This window comes from Populus alba, chromosome 17, assembly GCF_005239225.2.
Source record: "Populus alba chromosome 17, ASM523922v2, whole genome shotgun sequence".
NCBI lineage: Eukaryota > Viridiplantae > Streptophyta > Magnoliopsida > Malpighiales > Salicaceae > Populus > Populus alba.
In genome coordinates, this window is record NC_133300.1 from 4983957 (window position 1) to 5005087 (window position 21131).

At 35.1% G+C, this 21131-nt stretch overlaps 3 protein-coding genes across 3 annotated transcripts in view; 1 reads left to right on the forward strand and 2 right to left on the reverse strand.

Moving 5' to 3' along the window:
• Window positions 1-21131, forward strand: part of LOC118052989 (LEAF RUST 10 DISEASE-RESISTANCE LOCUS RECEPTOR-LIKE PROTEIN KINASE-like 2.1) — a 52629-nt gene that overhangs the window by 20668 nt on the left and 10830 nt on the right. The window lies entirely within an intron of this gene.
• Window positions 839-5320, reverse strand: LOC118053068 (probable disease resistance protein At1g61300). Its single transcript, XM_035064217.2, has 2 exons — window positions 4795-5320; window positions 839-4485 (listed from the first exon to the last, which is right to left on the reverse strand). The coding sequence occupies exon 2, from the start codon at window positions 4463-4465 to the stop codon at window positions 1190-1192; it is 3276 nt and encodes a 1091-aa protein (XP_034920108.1). The 5' UTR covers window positions 4466-4485; window positions 4795-5320; the 3' UTR covers window positions 839-1189.
• LOC118053112 (rust resistance kinase Lr10) lies at window positions 13318-15089 on the reverse strand. Its single transcript, XM_035064276.2, has 3 exons — window positions 14795-15089; window positions 14594-14638; window positions 13318-14488 (listed from the first exon to the last, which is right to left on the reverse strand). The coding sequence occupies exons 1-3, from the start codon at window positions 15015-15017 to the stop codon at window positions 13371-13373; spliced, it is 1386 nt and encodes a 461-aa protein (XP_034920167.1). The 5' UTR covers window positions 15018-15089; the 3' UTR covers window positions 13318-13370.

The following is a 21131-nucleotide window of genomic DNA, read 5'->3' on the forward strand; positions in this document are numbered from 1 at the left end:
CCTTCATTATTGCTCACTAATATTTATTACTGAAAAGAGTAACTTAACAGTGGTCTCTAGGGTCTTTTCTAGATGTTTTGGGGCAGTTTATTGGGGTTTTTGGTGGCCATAAATTAACCTAAGTGATGCCTAATCCTTTGATCTCCCACCAACAATCTTTTAGCAATATTTTGTTGAAAAAGTGTACCTCTAATCTTACATTTTTTTTTTTAGTTTTATTGTCTTCATTTGTATTCTATCATTTGAGTTTTCAGACTTGTAGGTAAACATAAATGCATCTAGCAACAATTTCTCTAAGTTTTTTTTTATTGAATCTATGAAGGAGAATTTCAAGAAATTAATTACAAATTTATATAAATTTTTGTATTAAGACAATCAAATTATATTACAAAATTAATTTTGTTATTAATATTGTGTTAGAACTCAGAATTTGTGATCTAAATAGTTAATTTGACAATGATCTTGGAGAGTGTTTTTATCTCTTTTGATCTGAAAGATATTTATTTTTTAAAATTTAGTTAGAAAAGAATATTACAAATAAAATAAAAGGTAAATTTTAAATTATTTTTAAAAAATATTTTTTAAAACATGGATATATATACACACACAGAGTTAGTATTGTCATTGACATGGTATTGATGATGACTTGCATAAAATAATTTTCAATTGTCCATGCTCCATAGAGTGTTTAAGGCACAAGCCATTCTCTCCCAGGGAAGCAATGATTTTTAGTCCAAGTTATCATGTGCGTGCTTGAAAGTTTTTTTTGTTCCGTAATTGCAGCAAAATTTGAATTTTGCACCTAAAACGATCGATAGCAAAAACAATCTGTAATTTTTCTTGCAAAGATCTGTAAAGTAATTATAAGATCTGGACTTGGATTTAGAACTAGAAAAATCTTCTAAATGAATAACGGAAAAGAAAAGAGAAGAGAAGAGAAGAAAGAAAGCTAAGCTTTACAACTGGAAAAAACATTATCAGCACTGGATAAATATGAAATGTTTAAGTTAAGTTGATGCTGAAATTCTGAAATTTTTATTTCTATCACACTCCCGAGCACTCCTTACATAAATTGCATGACGTCATACCTTTACTATGAGGTAAAGGTTCCAATACCAAAATACAACACAATCCCTAGAAATCATAAAATCCTAATTTCATCCCCGGAATAATAGCAAATGACTAGAAATCATGGAACATGCTCAACTGTGTTCAACAAACTTTCAGGATCTACTTCTTTTTTCTTAAGAGAAGGGGAAATAGCGATCGGGATCCTCGTTAGCTGCGGGCAATCACGCACAGTAATTTCTTCGAGAGAACGGCATAGAAGTTTTCGAGAAAAAATGCTTTTCAAATTTGGTAATTTCTTCAACACCAAAACCCTCAATGTCGTAACAAAATAACCAAAAATAGTGAGAACGCATGATCTACCATTTCCCATTATCTCCTGCATGTTGTAACAATCTTCGACTACAATCACTTCCAATGGGAGTGTAGACAACAACCAAGGAGGGAGCAGCGCCTTCATCGTATGACATTTATGTATTATGATCTCTCTGAGATTGTAGAAGACACCAGCAGTACGTACCTCTGAAGGTTCTGCTTCAAAAAGGGTTTCTAAGATTATCAAACCATCAAGGTGTAGAATCTCAAGCCCTCTAATATCCCATAATGAAAATAAGCTTCTCATGTTTTGACAACTCACAAAAACTACTTTTGTAGTGAAGTAAGGGGACAGAAAAGTTGCATTGTCAATCATGAGGTCATAAAACCAAGCCTCTTTAATTAACCCTGACTTCGATCTTGTATAATTTAGATCTTCGAGTGAAGAGAAACAAGGTCGTCCTACAGTAACCTTGCATGCAATTAGTAAAAATCTCCGTCCACGACAGAAATATCCGAAATCATCTAGATCACGGAAGTTGCATTCCAAAGTTTCCAAATGATATAATCTGGAAACTTCATCTCCGCTAACTGAGAGAACAACTTCAGATTTCTGATGAAGCTTGAGGAACTGTAATTTTGAGAGTTGGGGTAAAATACCCGACCGTAAAACACGCACCCCACTTCCGTCAAGATTAAGATACCTGAGATCCTGCAGCCTTTCCATTCCCTCGGGCAAATCTTCAAGTCCAGTGTAACTGAGATCCAACTTCTCCAATGCCTTAAGCTTTGCTAATGATGGTACATAACTCAGCTTTGCACACCATCCCAGCAACAATGCAGTTAGACTCGTCAGATGAGAAATAGAATCCGGCAACTTCTCTATATCTGTGTCGGAAAGATCAAGAACCTTGAGTCCGATGAGGTGCTGGAAAAAAGAATCCTCAACCAAATCCAATTTGTAGTTTCTGCATAACAATAATGTTGAGAGACTGGTGCACATTGGTGAAAAGCCTGTTGGAATATTCTCGATTCTATTTTCCATGAGTGAAACTCTTAACAGTTCCTTTCTCCACAATCTTACATCGGGTAATTCTGTTAGTTGTGCACCTGCTTGAACAATAACCCCCCACCTTTCGTTCAATATTTTCCAAGCCATATCCCAAATCAAATCATGCAGCTTGACATATCTGTAACCTTCATCGTCCCTGGAACCTTCTAATAAGCTGGCATCTTCAAGTTGATCAAGCATGGTATGGCCCCTATCAAATCGTGCATGCCTACTCCCCATTTCTTTGACTATACCCTCGTCAATCAAATACTCTATCAAGTCCTCTCTCAAGATGATCTTGCCTTTTGGAAATAGTGTGATATGTAAGAAGCACTCTTGAAGTGCTGAATCGTTCAACTGAGCATAGCTAAATTTCAATACTCGAAATACATTGGCTTCCATCTCACCTGGTCCAACTTCTAATCTTCTCATTTTTAGCAATGCATCTCTCCAACGATATTCACCATCCACTCCCTTCATGCTTCGAGCCATTGCCTTGATTCCAAGAGGCAAACCATCACACTCCTTCACAATAGACTCTGCGATCTCAGGATAGAGTGCACCACCATGCCCTAATCTGTATATGAACAGCTCCCAAGCCTCGCCCTCAGAAAGAGGCTCCACTTTGATTATCCTTTGGCAATCCATTTTTCGACATATCTCCAGTGATCTCGTTGTGAGAATCAACTTCCACCCGTCTGTTCTAAGAGGTATTCCCACTTCATCAGGAAGAAAATGATCCCACAAATTATCAAGAATTAAAAAACCTTTTTTTTTCACATTCAACTCTGTCAACAGCTCCCCAGTTCTCACCATCGCATCATTTTCATCCAAAGGTTTTAAATCCAAAACCTCAGCAATGCGACGCTGCAATGCATGAATGCTAAAATCTTCTGACACAGTAATCCAATGAACAGGATGAAACATGCCTAGTTTCTTGTGAAGCTGATTATAGATATGTGTAGCCAAAGCTGTCTTTCCCACCCCCCCCATCCCATAAATGCCAATGCATGAGACCTCATCATTCAACAAACAAGACCAGACATCATTCATGTTTCTTTCCATAGCTTGGCCCACTAGCCTTGTTGTCGGCAATACATATCTTCCAGTCCTACGTTTCTTATGTACAGGCCTTTTAGAAGAGGGCCGTCTCTCAACAACAGACTGCATCAATTCCGGACTCATGGTCAATCTACCAGTTCTTAACTCATAATCCCTCATTGATGAGGATGAGATGTTATTCATCTGGTGTGCTTGCTCTGTTCTTTGTCTAGTCTCGGGTTCATCTGGCATAAGAACGACAGGAGCTCTATGAAGAGTGATGTTATTCGTATCCGTTTCAAATGCTTGAACTGCTGGCTCTATTCCCAATCCAGTCACAGGTGCATCGGGCATAAGCATGCTAGGAACCATGGTCTCCTCAGGAAGCACAATATTCTCTTCCCAAAACTCAAAATCCCTCATTGATGAGGACGAGATGTTATTCATCTGGTGTGCTTGCTCTGTTCTTTGTCTAGTCTCGGGTTCATCTGGCATAAGAACGACAGGAGCTCTATGAAGAGTGATGTTATTCGTATCCGTTTCAAATGCTTGAACTGCTGGCTCTATTCCCAATCCAGTCACAGGTGCATCGGGCATAAGCATGCTAGGAACCATGGTCTCCTCAGACAGGAAAAACTCTCCCCCAGTTATCTCATTCATCCATGAAACATAATCCAAACGAGATTGTCCTTGTTGTTGCATTTCTAAATCTTGCGCAGGATCTGAATCTGCAGTAACTATTATATTATTGCTTGAACTTGGCATGCTCCCACGCATTCTGTCAGGAAGCTTATCAAACGCTGCTCGTTGAACATCTGGAGTTACTTTTTCACAAATTTTAACACCACCACCTCCAACTCTTGCCAGATGATATTTCATCCTTGTAGTGGAAGTACTTCCAGCCAATGTCTTCTCACAAAAAATGCACCTCAATAAACCACCATCCACTTTCTCAAAATAACACTGAAATGGATCACTTCCTCCATCCATTTTTTCTTCTGTGTCCCTACCTACAGACATAACAAAGAACTTTCAGAAAATTGAATTAAAATGGAACTTAAGCTAATTGAAAAAAAGAAGAAGCTAAGTTTAAGATTAAAAAAAATTGATTACAGGTGTTTCACTGTCTAACCAAAGTCAAGTTAAACCACTCCAAAGATCAAAGTGTTCTTCTCTTTTTACTTTCCCAATAATTCTACAACTGGTCATATCAGTAATTTAATAACCAGCATGTTTCTTTTTTCTTAGAAGAATCAAACTACATGAGTTGGAAAAGAAATGGTATGAAATTAGAGCTAAAATTAATCAAACTTAATTACCTGAGCAGCAGATGCAGCAAGATGTTATCCAATTATTTGATTAAATCAGAAGAAGGAAGATGGACGGGGAAGAGTAAGTGTGTTGGAGACGCGTGATAGAGCTTCGGCTTGTTTGGTTGTGGATAAGGATAGATTCAGACAGTCAGAGAAGCAGATGACAGTGAAAAAAATTAAAATGGACTTCTGTCGTTCATGGATGTCATATGGACATGTTGTTGGTCTTCCAGGAAGCGGATCCAGCGAGGGGTGCTCTAGTGAAGGCGTGGGGGTAGGCGGTGGCTGATGATAGTCTCCTCGTGTGGTGGACAGCACGCCAGCTTTGCAAACGATGAGAATGAGAGTTGACCTAGAGAGCACGATCCACCACAAAACAGCAGAAGAGAAAGCAGTAGGCCGAGAGAAGAAAAGGGAGCAGAGTTGACCGAGAGAGAAGTAGAGCTGACCTAGAGAGCGGTATCTTCACAAATGGAGAGGTTTGTGTTTTCTGTAGCTGGTAGAAAAAAGATACAGAGGATGATAGACAACTGAGATGAGAGTACCTGTTTGTTTGCTGGTTTAAAAAAAAGAAGTTATTTTCTAGAAAATAAATTATTTATATATATATATATATATATTCAAGAAAAATTATTTATAAAATATTTTTCAATACTAGGTTATATCATAAAAAAATAGTTTATTTATTTATATTTTAATTATTTTTGAAGTTTATTTTAAAAAAAAATTACTAATAAAAAATAGAAAATAAATTTGATAAATAAAAAATTAAAAGAGAATAAAATTAAAAAAATAATTTCATAAATTATTTTAAATAAGATAAATATCAATTAAAATAATAAAAAATCAAATCTAATAGATGAAAAATTTTAATTAAAAGATACCAATTAAAAGAGAATAAAGACTAAATTTAATATAAAAATCAAATTTTAAATAAATAAAATTTAAAAAAATCAAAATAAAATATCGACATTGAAAGCATACAAGAAGGTGATTCTAAATTATAAAAAATCAGATGAATAAACTCTCTTCATAATTGTTTTTTCTCATTTATGTTCTAATAACAGGGTGTTGTTTTATGATTCTCTTTGCTGCAAATGACAAGGAGATTCAAAGTGATGGAAATCTGCAGTGATGGAAATCACCATCCAATTAATGAAGCTTTTAAATTGCTTCAAATGAAGATGGAAGTGTGGAGGAAACTTCATGGATAGATTGATGTAAGACCTAGAAAACAATTCATTTCTCTCAACACAGTCTATTCATCAGAAATCTCAAATCCAAACAACTGAGAATTGAAGCTCAAGGGGAACTTCTTGCAGTCAGTGTTGAAGAAATCTCGAAATAATATTTCATAGTCTAAGGCCTGCAAAATCTAGCACAAAGCAATCATTTGGGTCATAGTCTAAGGCCTTAGCCCACAACCAGTCTCGAAATGGAATGATTCTTTTATTTATTTTTTTTTTTTGCATTTAGGACTCTCATTTCTTCGTATGTTTACTTTGTTTAATTTTTTAATCAAAGCTAAAGCTCGGTTGACTTGATCATGGTGATCGGATTCACCCTCGTCAACATAAATTATCATTTTAAATTTATTTTTTAAAATATTTATTTTTTTATAAAATTTTTCATATGTGTAGCCTTGCATTATTTTTTTTTAATTATTATTCAATAAATTTTATGTGTTGTGTCAGTTTCTATTATAAATATTATGTGTTTTTCTATTACAAATTTATTTTGATAAAGAGGTTCATTAAACATAATTAGGTAAATTACTTGTGTTGTGTGATATTAGATATCCTGATCTTTATTTTTTGCTTGATTCTCTCAATTTCATTTTTGTTTATTGTTGATGAATCTTTTTTTCATTACTTTACACAAATGATTATTGATTTGTTTAATTAGATGCGTGCATAAGTTTTTCGATTGACATCTAAGAGTTTTTTTTAGTGTAAAAAAACATGTTGAATAATTTTGTATATTCATTTTTTTTTATTATGTTTTGATGTTTAAGATTTGATGCTTATTCTTATGAATGTTTTTTTAAAATATTTTTTCCCTTGAATCTTTTATGAAAGTTTTATTGTTTTTAGGTTCACCCTTCAATTCAAGTCTATAGTGTATATTTTTTTATGTCTTTCTTCTTTTGATTTTTGTTCTTTTGATTTTTGTCATTTTGTTAATGTTTTTATTCTTTTCAATTCAACTCTCAAATTTAAAATTTATTGTTGCCGTTTGATTTATTTTTTATTGCAATTTTAACACTCATTATTTTTATTGTATTTAATTTCTTGATTTTGGATTTTTTCTGTGATTTTAACCCTCACACTTTTTTCATGTATAGTGCTTTCGATCTTATAACCTGGGTCACGGTTTAAATCTATAAGCATGCGTACTAAGCATATATTTAGACTTGCAATTGACATAAAATCAAAGTCTTAGAATGTATATTACTAATAAAATTAACTATACTTAAATCAAAAACAAAAAAGGATACAAGTTTTACTTGTTGAAGAACTTTAAAATAATGAGTTTTTTTTTGTTATTGTCAAGAATAAATCCATTGCCCTTAAGGCTTTATTGTTCTTTACGTGTGCAACTAGAATGTTTATAATATGTCTTTTAAGATTTTAACAGCACCACCATAATTTAAATGCACTTCTAAATAAGGTACTCGAATAGAAAAAAAATATAGAGTTGTTAACTAATGTTTTTTTTTTCCTTTTACTTTCCCCTTCTTCGTATATAGTAAAATTACATGTTTGACCTTAGAAAATACAAAAACATAAGGCATGCATCCGGGGATATATTTTTTTTTCCTTTCACACATATCTTTTTTTGTAATTATCAAGGTCATGGGGGACATTTAGGTATTTTTACGTTAAATTTTTAATTTTTTTAAAAAGAAAGTTGTTGGCATGTGCTAATTACGGGCTAATAAGTTGTTGGCGTCTATGTCATTTGGATGGTGTGTGTGGCACCTCCGAGAGGTCAAACCTGACTTTCCGACATGTTTTTGGAGGTGCCACCATGTCCTTCTTTATGGTGTGGCGCGTGACGGTATATGGTTGTTAGATTATTGCTGATTGTACTCTTTGTTTTTGATATTTCAATTTTCATCTTTATTCTTTTGATTTCTTATTTCGTTCTTATTTCTTATATAAAGATTTAATTTGTTTTTAATTTAAATCTTTAATTATAATTTTTTATATGTTTTTTCATTTTAGACGACCTTATTTTTTTAAATTTTAATTTTTTTTATTAAAATTCTATTTGCTTTCAATAAAATTTGTCAAGGTAAGAGACACTCTGAAGCAACCTGTGGTTCAACGACAAAAATATTAAATCACATTGCTTTTAAGTATTTTAACAATGAAGTTACTGATTGAAACATTGGTCCACCACCCTAAACATTGGTCCACCACCCTCAGGTCAAAGATGAAGAATTGTAGGGTTCTTGGTTATTTCTTCTGGTCAAGAAGTCTGTGCCTTGTACCAATCTATCACGACATGAAAGATGCATGTATTATAGCGTAGAAATTAATGGCAAAGGGAAGAGATGAAAGAAGAAGGACCTTCAAAATCCTTAAAAAAAATTATTATTATTTTTTTTTTTCAGTTTATTTGGTGTCCATATTTTATTTTTTAATAATATTATTAAATTAACCGAGTCAGTTGATAAAAATATTAAATCACATTGCTTTTAAAATATTTTATATTTCAGTCTTTTGTGACATTAACAATGAAGTTACTGATTGAAACATTAGTCCACCACCCTCAGGTCAATGACAAAGAATTGTAGGGTTCTTGTTTATTTCTTCTGGTCGAGAAGTCTGTGCGGGGTAACAATCTATCACGGTATGAAAGATGCACGTATTATTGAGTCTGTGATTGGTTATATGATAATCATTGAAGATTTATATGATCGTTAATTTTAGGACTGATATAATTAGTCAAGGTGCACACTAATTAGCCCGGACATTTATATTAATTAAAAAAAAAAGCGCGTGTTATAAGTCTCAGATGGTACAATTCAAGTTGCCATTTTGATATTAAAATAACACATTTCCAGGTTTTATATTTAATATTTTTATGCTAAAAAAAAAAAGAACCTTAGCGTATCACAGCCATCTAATTAGTATTACCTATAAAAAGTTAAAAATATCATCTGATCCCATCCCATGTCACATACTCATTAAAAACTTGACACGTGTATGATACTCTATGGTGCAACCTGTGGTACAACGACAAATATATTTTATACCGATTGAGAGGTTAAGGAGCTGGTCAATATTTTATATTCCAGTCTTTTGTGGCATTAATAATAATGATAGAAACATTGGTCCGAACTCTTGGTTTCTTTCATGGCAAAGACTTTTCCCCCATGCGCCCTCAGGTCAACGATGAAGAATATTTGTAGGGTTATTTCTTCTTGTCGAGAAGCTTGTGCCTTGTAGCAACGGGGTGCTTGTCAAGAAAGATGTACATATTAAAGGGTAGAAGTGGTAAATAAAAGAGATGACAGAAGGAGGATGAAAGCACATGATCTCTCTAGGAATTCTATGTACAATTAATGCTCGATAATCAACTTCTTTTCACGGTTAAAACATTAAAGAATTTAATTTTTATTATTAATAATTTTTTTACTCTTTAAATAGAGAATGGCTTTAGATACATAAAAAAAAATTCATCTATAAAAAATGACTGCCAAGTTTATATGTGCTGTCAAGTCCAAGTGTATTAATGTCAGACCATACATTTACAATAAGTAAATAAATAAAATAACTCATCAATTATATTGATTTCCTTCGCAATTAAAGTAGGTTAGGCTGGACTGCCTAAATATAATGAATAAAGGGTTGGATTTGCAAAATTATTTACACAATTTAATTTGTTGATCTGATACATCTCAATCTGTGAATTGACACTGTATTAGTAACCTTTAGTGTGCGGAAGAATGCTGAAGCATTCAGTTTCAGAAGATCCACAAGCTGGATTGGACCAAGACACAGTAAGAACATTATTTTCTGCAAGCAACATACTATGTGGAATTCCATAAATGTTGTACATCTTGGTACAAGATAACAAATCAGAGTCACTGATGGGAATACTAGATGTAAGTGAGCAAGCATTGCACTAAATACACGATAATAATTAGGGGCGAGCATTATTTCAAACGGTTTGGTTGTTTGGATAAAAAAAAATATATAACCAAGGCATTTAAAAAAAAAAAAAAGTTTAAAATGGTTTGGTTTGGATAAAATAATATATAACAGAAACAAATTTTTGTTAAAATAAATTTGAATTGAATAAAATAAAAGAACCAAATTAATTGGTTTAGTTTGATTTAAAAAAAAAAATTAGTTAATGGACCTTTAGTTGAGTAATTTTGACTAGTTTTAGAGGCTATTTGTTTACGCGGCCACACCATATTTTTTTTAAAATTAATTTTTTAATATTTTTAAATTGTTTTTAATGTGCTGATATCAAAAATAAATTTTAAAAAATAAAAAAATATTATTGATGCTTTTCTAAACAAAAAGTATTTTAAAAAATAATTACTATCACAATATCAAATATTATTTTAATTTAATGAGATTTTAGTTTATAACATACCTTTATTTTTTAATAAGTTTTTTTTTATTTAGTTTGGTTTAATTTATATTGATATAATTTGGTTTGGATTGATTTTTAAAAGAAAATTAAAATTGAAACTCAACCGAAACCTTTTTAAATTTTCCCGTTAACTCCCCCTCGTCATTCAAAGGAGGGTTATGCGAAACTTCGAGTGACGGACACACTGAATCGAGGTGACACGAGAATGTAGCTCGCCTGTGCGAAACTTCAAATGGGGACCAATTCATTTTATTTTTCTGTGTTCATATGTTACTTGGAAAATTGTATATTTATAAGACCCGACACTAGAGTTGACTTGGCTAAAAGCACGAATTAATCCATTTTTAGAAAAAATTGTATCATTTAAAAAAATATTAGCAGATCATTTTTTTTTATTTTCTAACTGGAATTATCATAAAAAATTATAAAACCATTTTGTTCTGTCAATTTTAGCTCAATGTTTAGAAATATTCGAGATAATTGGGTTAATATGCTCACCTCTAGCAATAATCTCTCTATGTGATTAACTATAACTAAAACCGATTAATATTTCATTATAGCGTGTAATATCGTTCACTATAAGTGAATTAAATGTGGATTTCACTATGTTGCATTGTAGCAAAAGTAATATACAATGTGAGTGCTTTCACTATAGATTACAGTCATTATACTGGTGGTGGGGGCATGTGGGGAGGATGCAGCCTGCATGCCCTAAGCGTCAGGCTGGAAGCGCGCCCCCTGAGGCTACACACATGTGATGCTTGGGTTGCCTGCCTCGAGCTGGGCAAACATAACGTCACCTGGCGCTTGGTCTGCTTCCTCTTGGGTGTAGGACAAGCACTACGTGGTGCTTCAGCTGTCTATACTTTTAGTATTTTTAGTATAATTAATAGTGTTGATCTCAAAATTATTATTATTTGTTCTATTAATATTATTTTTTAGTATAATTAATAGTATTAATCTCTAAAATATCATTACATTTGGTGTTATAAATAATATGATTTTTATAATAATTCAAATTAATGGCAAAGGGAAGAGATGAAAGAAGAAGGATGAATGCTAACCTATCCATCAAAATCCATCCATCCTCCCTGCAATTCCTTCCAAATTATGTGCTACAATGATTTTCTTCCCGATTGAAGTAAGTTAGACTGGATTGCCTAAATATGATGAATAAAGGGTTGGATTTGCAAAATTATTTACACAGTTTAATTTGTTGATTTGATACATCTCAATCTGTGAATTAACAGAAAAGAAGAAGAAAAAGAAGCTAGTACTAAACCAATAAGTTTACACATAATCCATGAACGTATCTCATAGGTCACAACATTTTCCTTCATTATTGCTCACTAATATGTTACTACTGAAAATGAAAAGAGTAACTTAACAATGGTCTATAGAGTCTTTTCTAGGTGTTTTAGGGTGGTTTGTAGGGGGTTTTGGTGGCCATGAATTAACTTAATAAGATCTCTAGGGTCTTTTCTGGGTATTTTGGGTAAAAAATAGATTGAAAATTAGTTTTTTGGATAAAAAATAACAAAAAAACCGTATTTTTCCAGTCACCATAGTGGCTGAATTCTGGGTTGCGTAGAGGATGCGTCATTTTTCCAGCCCCTTACATACAATTTTTTTTAAAAAATAAAGTCTCGCGTGCTAACCATTGCTTTATTAGGTAAGACGTTGGCCTTCGCTTGCTAGACCTAACAACACCTGACCTGATTTCTTTTATGTTATTTTTTTAATTTTTAATTTTTCTTTTTAAATAAATCATTATTTGTGTGTATTTTATAAAATAAATTTTGGGTTTATATTTTAATTATATTGTGATTATTTTTAAATGACATTTCATGTGTTTAATTTTTAAAGAGATAGATACGATTCATGTTATTATTTAAATTAACCGAGTGAACTGAACTCATTAGAGCCAATTCCCTATATATTATATATTTTTTAAGTATTTATTTATTTTCATTATTTTTATGCTAAAACAAATAAACCTTAGCGTTATAGCGTATCGCAGCTAGTATTACCTGTAAACATATCATCTTATCCCATCCCATCCCATGTCACATACTCATTAAAATAATTTGTTGTCAATTATTTTTATATTTCAGTGTTTTGTTGCTGATTGAAACATTGGTCCACACTCTTAGTTTCTTTCATGGCAAAGACTTTTTCCCCATGCGCCCTCAGGTCAACGATTAAGAATATTTGTAGGGTTATTTCTTCTTGTCGAGAAGCTTGTAGCAATCTATCACGGGGTGCTTGTCAAGAAAGATGTCCATATTAAAGGGTAGAAGTGGTAAATAAAAGAGATGACAGAAGGAGGATGGACTCACATGATATCTCTAGGAATTCTATTTACAATGCTTGATAGTCAACTTCTTTTCACGGTTAAAAAGATTAAAGAATTCTTATTATTAATAATTTTTTACTCTTTAAATAAAAAAATCAAAAATTATTTTAGATTAATTTCTTATTTATTCATAATTTGTTTAAATTATATTAAAGAAAACAAATTTTAACAAAACACCTTTTCATTTATGCAAGATACATAAAAAAAACTCATCTATAAAAAATGACTGCTGAGTTTATATGCACTGCCAAGTTCAAGTATATTAAATAAATAAACAAACAAATAAAATAACTTCTCAGTTACATTGATTTTCTTCGCAATTGAAGGAGGTTAGGCTGGATTGCCTGAATATGATGAATAATGGGTTGGATTTGGAAAATTATCTATAAAAAATGACTGCCAAGTTTAATTTGTTGATTTGATACATCTCAATCTGTGAATTGACACTGCTTTAGTAATTAAGAACTTAGAAGGTAAATTGACAGAAAAGAAGAAGAAGAGTAAATTTCCTTACACATAATCCAGAAAAGAAGAAGAAGAGTAAATTTCCTCACAATTTCCTTCATTATTGCTCACTAAAATGTTATTACTGAAAAGAGTAAATTTCTGATCACTCTATTTCTGAGATGGCTGCCAACTCTTGGTGAAGACGTCTCGCTGGCATGCGGCCTGCGCTGGTTCTCTTAGAGACAGAGGAGCTAAAAGGATCAGGAGGCTTTGTTAAGTTTTCTCCTTCCCCTTCAAGCATCTGGACAACAGTTTTCATGGAAGGACGCTCTGCTGGGTTCCACTGAATGCACCATAGCCCCACAATTGCTAGTTTCTTTGCAATTTTAGCATCTTCTTCTCCATCGATATGAAACCGCAGGTCTTCTTCCTTTTCTAAGAGATTATAAATCCATTCCGGGAAGTATATATGGTCGCCATTTTCTGCTGTATCATCGACGTTCTTCCTTCCTCCAACCATTTCCAACACTAACATGCCAAAGCTGTAAACATCTGATTTATAGGAAACATTCCCGAAGTTCCTTGAGAACACTTCCGGGGCAATGTAGCCAACAGTCCCCCTAGCAGTCGTCATGGATATGGCACTTTTATCCTTGGAACACAACTTAGCCATCCCAAAATCGGCGATTTTGGGATTGAATTCGTTGTCAAGCAGGATATTCTGTGGTTTGATATCAAAATGGAGGATTCTTTGATCGCACCCCTGGTGAAGATATTCAATCCCCTTGGCTATGCCTAGAGCAACACGATTCAACCTTTCCCAGCCAAGGAAATGGTTCCTTGAGTCTGCTGAGGTTATGAACTTCTGTAATGAACCATTTGGCAAGTACTCATAAACCAGAGCTCGTCTGAATCCATCAGCACAGAAACCGATCAAGCGAACAACGTTGACATGGTGGATCCTTGCCATTGTTCCCACTTCATTGATAAATTCCTCCCCTTTTCCTATGGAATTATTGAGGAGCTTCACAGCTACAGCAATTTCATTGGTTAGCTTTCCTTTGAACACGGTTCCATACGCTCCTTGGCCCAATTCATCACCGAATTGATTTGTGATCCTCTTGAGATCAGCATAGGAGTACCTAGTGGGATTCAGTGATCTGTAATCATCCAAAAACATTTCAACCCTGGCTTGATATTCTCTTTGTGTTTTATCTTTGCTATAGGCGCGGTAGAGTGCAATAATCACTATTGCAAAAAGGAAGAACCCTAAAATCACACCTGCATATCAACATTCTGAGTCAGGAAACTCTTTTCTGTTTTTTTGGGAAGTAATGTATTGAACCAAGTGTAAAATTGAGATGGAGATTTGAGCAGACTACTAACCAGCAATCAGTAGCTTTCGCCGCACATCAACATTCTGATGGAGATCTGTAAGGGATTGAATACTTATTAGCTTCTCCCTTTTAGGCAATTGGTAAAATCATGAAAGCAACAAAAACGAAAAGAGTTTCTAGTGTTTTGTTATTTACATATTCAAATGCCAATTATTAATTTGAAAAAAGGAAGAAAGATAGAAAAGCATACCTTTAGTGTGCTGAAGGTAGCATTCAGTTTCAGAAGATCCACAAGCTGGATTGGACCAAGACATATTAAGAACATAATTTTCTTCCTGAAACATACTATATGGAATTCCATAAATGTTGTACATCTTGGTACAAGATAACAAATCAGAGTAACTGATGGGAACACTTGAGTCAACGGCATAAACTCCATGCTTAAAAGTACTCAGACATGGGATTTTATACATGTACGAAGGAGACCTTTTCTCACTAGAAAGTGAACAATTGAACAAGGTCTGATCATAGTACAGCCAATTGTTCACAATTTGGAAGGGAGAAGCCCCTAAACTGAAGTTTAAACGTTGCCTTGGAAAGCAACCTTGACGATACCTTGCATAAATGAGTCGATGTCCATAGTCAATTCCTTCGATGTGGAGACTCAATCCAGTTGGCAGATTAAGCACTGTGCTGTTGTCCTCTGAGCAGGATAGATCATGATAATTCAGAGAGCAGCCGCCCTGTATTTCTCTTTTTCTTATTGAAAACAAAACGTTACAGAGAAGTTCTCTTATATAGAGAAACCCTTCCCAAGATAACCTTCTAGGTAAGTTACGTTAATCCCATATATATCGGGAGATATACAATTATAGAATATTGAAATATAATTCCTATATTGGATTCTACAGCTCATGCTAACATTAATTCCTAAACTGTACAGCTCACGCTAACACTTCCCCTCAAGTTGGTGCGAAGATATCTTCGATGCCCAACTTGTTAAGTGAGTCACAAAAGTTTTTATTGGAAACAACCTTTGTGAGCATATCAGCAAGTTGGTCTTCTGATCTGACAAAAGGAAAGCAAATCACTCCTTCTTCAAGATTCTGTTTAATGAAATGTCGGTCTATCTCGATATGCTTCGTCCGGTCATGCTGAATTGGATTTTGAGAAATGGCAATTGCAGCTTTATTATCGCAGTACAGGTTCATTCCTGACTTAGGAGTGAAACCAATTTCAGAGAGTAGTCTTCTAATCCAAAGAAGTTCGCAAAGGCCTTTAGCCATTCCTCTGAACTCAGCCTCAGCGCTCGACAAAGCTACTACTTTCTGCTTTTTACTCCTCCATGTAACCAAGTTACCACCAACGAAAGTGAAGTAGCCAGATGTAGATTTTCTATCAAACACATTTCCTGCCCAGTCAGCATCTGTGTAACCTTCAATACCCAAATGACTATTCTTCGAGAACATAAGTCCTCTTCCTGGAGCTGATTTTAGGTACTGAAGTATTCGACTAACTGCATCCATGTGATCCTTGCTAGGACAATGCATGAATTGGCTAACTAGGCTGACAGCGTAAGAAATATCTGGACAAGTATGAGATAAGTAAATCAGTTTACCTACCAATCGTTGATACCTGTATTTATCAGCTGGTTCCTGATCAGGATACACTTCAAGTTTTTGATTCTGAATGGTTGGAGTGTCTGCTGGTTTGCAGTCAAGCATTCCTACTTCAGTCAGTAGGTCCAATACATACTTTCTTTGTGATAGAAAAATTCCCCGCCTTGATCTCGCCACTTCAATCCCTAAGAAGTACTTAAGTCCACCTAAGTTCTTCATTTCAAATTCGGTAAATAGCTGCTCTTGCAATCTTTTAATTTCTTCTTCATCATCTCCTGTAATGATCATATCATCTACATAAATTATCAAGATAGTTACCTTTCCTCGTTGCTTCTTCAGGAAGAGGGTATGATCTGAGTTGCTTTGTTGAAAACCATACTTTCTCATAGCCATGCTAAATCGACCAAACCATGCACGTGGTGACTGCTTTAATCCATATAAAGCCCGTTGTAATCTGCAGACAGTTCCAGGTGTGGTTGAAATATATCCTGGTGGGATATCCATATACACTTCCTCCTCAAGGTCTCCATGAAGGAAGGCATTTTTGACGTCAAATTGGTGTAATGGCCAATCTAAATTTGCAGCCAAGGATAGCAAAACTCTGATTGTGTTCAATTTTGCTACTGGAGAAAACGTCTCCTGATAATCTATCCCATAAGTCTGTGTGTATCCCTTCGCTACCAATCTTGCCTTGTGTCGCTCAATGGATCCATCTGCTTTATATTTTGTGGAGAATACCCACTTACACCCAACAATTTTCTTCCCTGGTGGTAACGTGACAATGTCCCACGTTCTATTCTTTTCTAAGGCTGCCATTTCTTCTTGGATTGCTTGGGACCATTTGGGATCTGCTAATGCTTCATGAATTCCATAGGGGACAGGGCAGGAGGACAACTTGTATGCAAAGGCCTTGAGAGGCATAGGTAGTCTTTGTGTGGATACATAATTTGAGACGGGGTACTTTGATTGTTTTCCTGCAATATCTGGTGAGTATCGGGCTGGAGGCTTGCCTCTGTTCTGCCTGAAAGGTAAGTGATAGCTAGCGGAAGAATCCAAAATATTACTGGTGGATGGTGTAGGAGAAATTACCTCAGGAATATCCTCATGCAAAGGAGTGTCATTGTCGGGTACTTGAAGAGAGGGGGTTTTAATGCACTCTGTTACTGCAACATCTTCAGCTGGAGCTGGAACCGTGACCAATTTCTCAACATCTTCAGTCTCAGCTGGGGTTGAAACCGTGACCATATTCTCATCTGGAGTTGGAACCGTGACCATATTCTCAACAGCTTCAGTTGTCCACCACTTCTTCTCTTCATCCCATGTCTCCCCCTGGAGAGGAGAAGTTGATGCCGTGGGTGAGTAGAAATATTCAGACTCTAGAAAAGTAACATCCATTGTAGTATAGAGTCGTTTGGTTTTAGGATCATAGCAGCGGAATCCCTTCTTATTCAAGCCATACCCAAGAAACATACAGCGAACAACACATGGTTCAAGTTTTGTTCGTTGATGTTTATGTATGTGAACAAATGTCACGCAGCCGAACACACGTGGTGGAAGTAACAGTATAGATGGTAGAGTAACATGTCGTGACAAAACCTGTAGAGGAGTCTTGAAGTCCAAGGTTTTTGAAGGCATTCGATTCAATAAATAGACAGCAGTGGTAACACTATCATCCCAATGTCTACTAGGTACCTGTGCTCCAAATAATAATGCCCGTGCAGTTTCCAGAATATGTCGGTTTTTCCGTTCTGCCACTCCATTTTGTTGTGGAGTATGACTACAGGATAATTCATGGAGAATACCGTTCCTGTGGAAAAATGCTGAAAAATTATTATTCACATATTCTCCCCCATTGTCCGATCGAAGAATCCGGATGTTGGCTGAAAATTGATTATGAACCATAGCGTGAAACATACGAAACACATCAAAAACTTCATCTTTGCGCTTCAGTAAATAGAGCCATGTCATCCTAGTGCAATCATCCACGAAAGTAACAAACCAACGTATGCCAGAGACAGTGGTAATGGGAGATGGTCCCCAAACATCAGAGTGAACCAAGGCAAAAGGAGTATCACTTTTATTCAAGTTAATCGGAAAGGATACACGATGACTCTTGGTAAGGATGCAAGTTTCACATTTAAAGTCTGAATAATTCAAATTCAAAAACAATTTCGGAAATAAATACTTCATGTAGCTAAAAGATGGATGTCCCAATCGATAATGCCATAGCCAAATCTGGTTTTCTTTTGTAAGCGAAGATCGACTCACGGTGTTGACTCTGCCAGAACTGAAGTCATCCATGTAGTATAACCCCTCTCTTTTAGTACCACGCCCAATGATCTCCTCCGTGAGAATATCCTGAAAAAGGCAAAATTTTGGATACATTAGTGCTACACAGTTTAGGTCTTCAGTAACTTGGCTCACAGATAACAATTTATTTGATAGAGAAGGCACTAATAAAGTATTGTTTAATGATATGGAGGGTGATATGTGCACTGTTCCAGCTCCTGTGACAGGGTAGACAACCCCATTGGCATTGGTTATACCGATTCGCCTTGGTTCTGTAGTATTCGCAAAGTCTCCTGAACAAAAAGTCATGTGATCCGTTGCACCAGAGTCCATTATCCAATCAGTTTTAGTTCCTGTATTACCTTGATCCTTAGGCATAATTATGGCATCGTCTCCAGATTCTACAAGTGGAGCTAATGATAATTGTGCCTTAGTGTCTGCCAAAGATGCTTGTCCCATGTCTCCAGCACCAGCCTTTTGCTTCCGTGTTTTTAATTCATTCCACCATTCAGGATAGCCATGCAGTTTGAAGCAAGTGTCCCTTGTATGCTTCATGTTTCCACAATGAGAACAGCCATTGCTTTCACTCTCCACCTGTCCTTTAGTCTTTGCTAGGTGATAGGTGTTGCGCCCTCCTGATGAAGACATCCCTGATCTGGTTATTTGGAGTGTTGGCTGTCGAGGTAAGTAGGCTTTCCCTCCTTTAGAAACCATTGCTGCAGCAGTAGAATTTCCATTACTGGTGAGCATAACTGTCTGTCTAATAGCTTCCCTTCGAACATATGCATAAGCTTGTTCAACCGTTGGGAAGGGTTTCAATTGGAGTACATCACTGCGTATATTGTCCAGCCTATCATCTAGTCCATCCAAAAAAGTATACACTCGATCCTCTTGAAGCAAACCATTATACTTTTGGATATCAACAACACATTCCATAGGATTTGGTCTACGGAAATCAATTTCCCTCCACAAACCTTGGAGGCAATTGTAGTATGTTTCAATGGACTCTCCTGATTGTTTCATTCGTGTTACTCGTCGCTTCAAATCATACACCTGAGAAGTATCGGATCCATCAAAGTAAGTAGTGGCAATCGAGTCCCATACCTGTTTGGCCGTGGAAAATCGGATAAAGTTTCCTATAAGAGACGGCTCCATTGAGTTAATAAGCCATCCCTTCACAATAGAGTTTTATGTTCTCCATCTTCTGAAGTGGGGATCATTCGGTTCTGGTTGTGAAAGGTCACCGTTTATGTATCCCAACTTATCTTTTCCTGAGATATACATCTCCACAATTTGGGACCATAATGCATAGTTGGTACCATCAAGTTTGATACCAATCGGTACAGCACCAGTATCGTAGATTACTGATGGGGTCTGGGTCTGGTTCTGGGTTACAATTTGAGTCATCCTCGTCGTGAGGTTGTCAAGATCAGTTGTAGCTGTATTCGGCTGCTCTCGTTCAATCAAGTCGATTGGTGTGTCCATGCTTTATTCTCCTTAGGCTGTTTGTCAGATCTTCAAGAAACAAAGAACGGAACGTTGCTCTGATACCATGATAATTCAGAAAGCAGCCGCCCTGTATTTCTCTTTTTCTTATTGAAAACAAAACGTTACAGAGAAGTTCTCTTATATAGAGAAACCCTTCCCAAGATAACCTTCTAGGTAAGTTACGTTAATCCCATATATATCGGGAGATATACAATTATAGAATATTGAAATATAATTCCTATATTGGATTCTACAGCCCATGCTAACATTAATTCCTAAACTGTACAGCTCACGCTAACAGATCATACCCAGGATAGCCGCAGTGGTCTGGTTGTTTGTCCTTGATTCGGAAAGGAAATCGGATGTCAGGGCCACGGTTTCCACATGATCCTGTGCAGTTCAAGCTTGCTCCATGGCCTGCAAGGAAGACAATGAAAAAGAAGAACAAAAACGTAACCATTTCTGATGAATAATTCATCATCTCCACACTCCTCCTACGATTTTATCTGCATGTGCTGATATAGTTTTGGCCTTTCAGAAAACTCATGAAGTCCTTAGATGGGCGAGTCTTCAAATATTTTTTAAGTCCTTTAACCTCTTAAGCAGTATTTAAGTCCTGTTTGTCTACTTGGCCAACTCGCTATCAGTTGAGAAGGGAGGAAAGAAAAGTAAAGGGCTCTTTCCTGTTGTCTTGCTCGAGATACCGTGAACGAAACGGTCCATATATATTTTTGTAATTAGACTAGAGGAGGTTACACGAGATTGTAGCTCTCCTACGCGAAACTTCGCATGAGGACCCATTCATTTTATTTGATGTTATTGGGAAAAATTGTATATTTATAAGACGCGGCAATAGAGTTGCTTGGTTAAAAGTCTGAGTTAATACAATTTTTTAAAAAATTATATTATATTTTTATATTTTTTAGTTTTGATTTATATTATTTTTTATTATTATTTATTTTATTTGAGATAATTTATGAAATTATATTTTTTTTCAATTTCATTCTCATTCAAATTTTTAATTTGTAAGATTTGTTCCTCGTTATTTTAATAAATTTGAGAAAAATAAAACATTAATAAGTTAATTTATATCTTATTTTTCATGACATAACCAAATACTGGAAAATGTTTTACAACTTATTTTCCATTACACTACCAAACATCAGAAAATAATTCACTTTCCCGGAATTC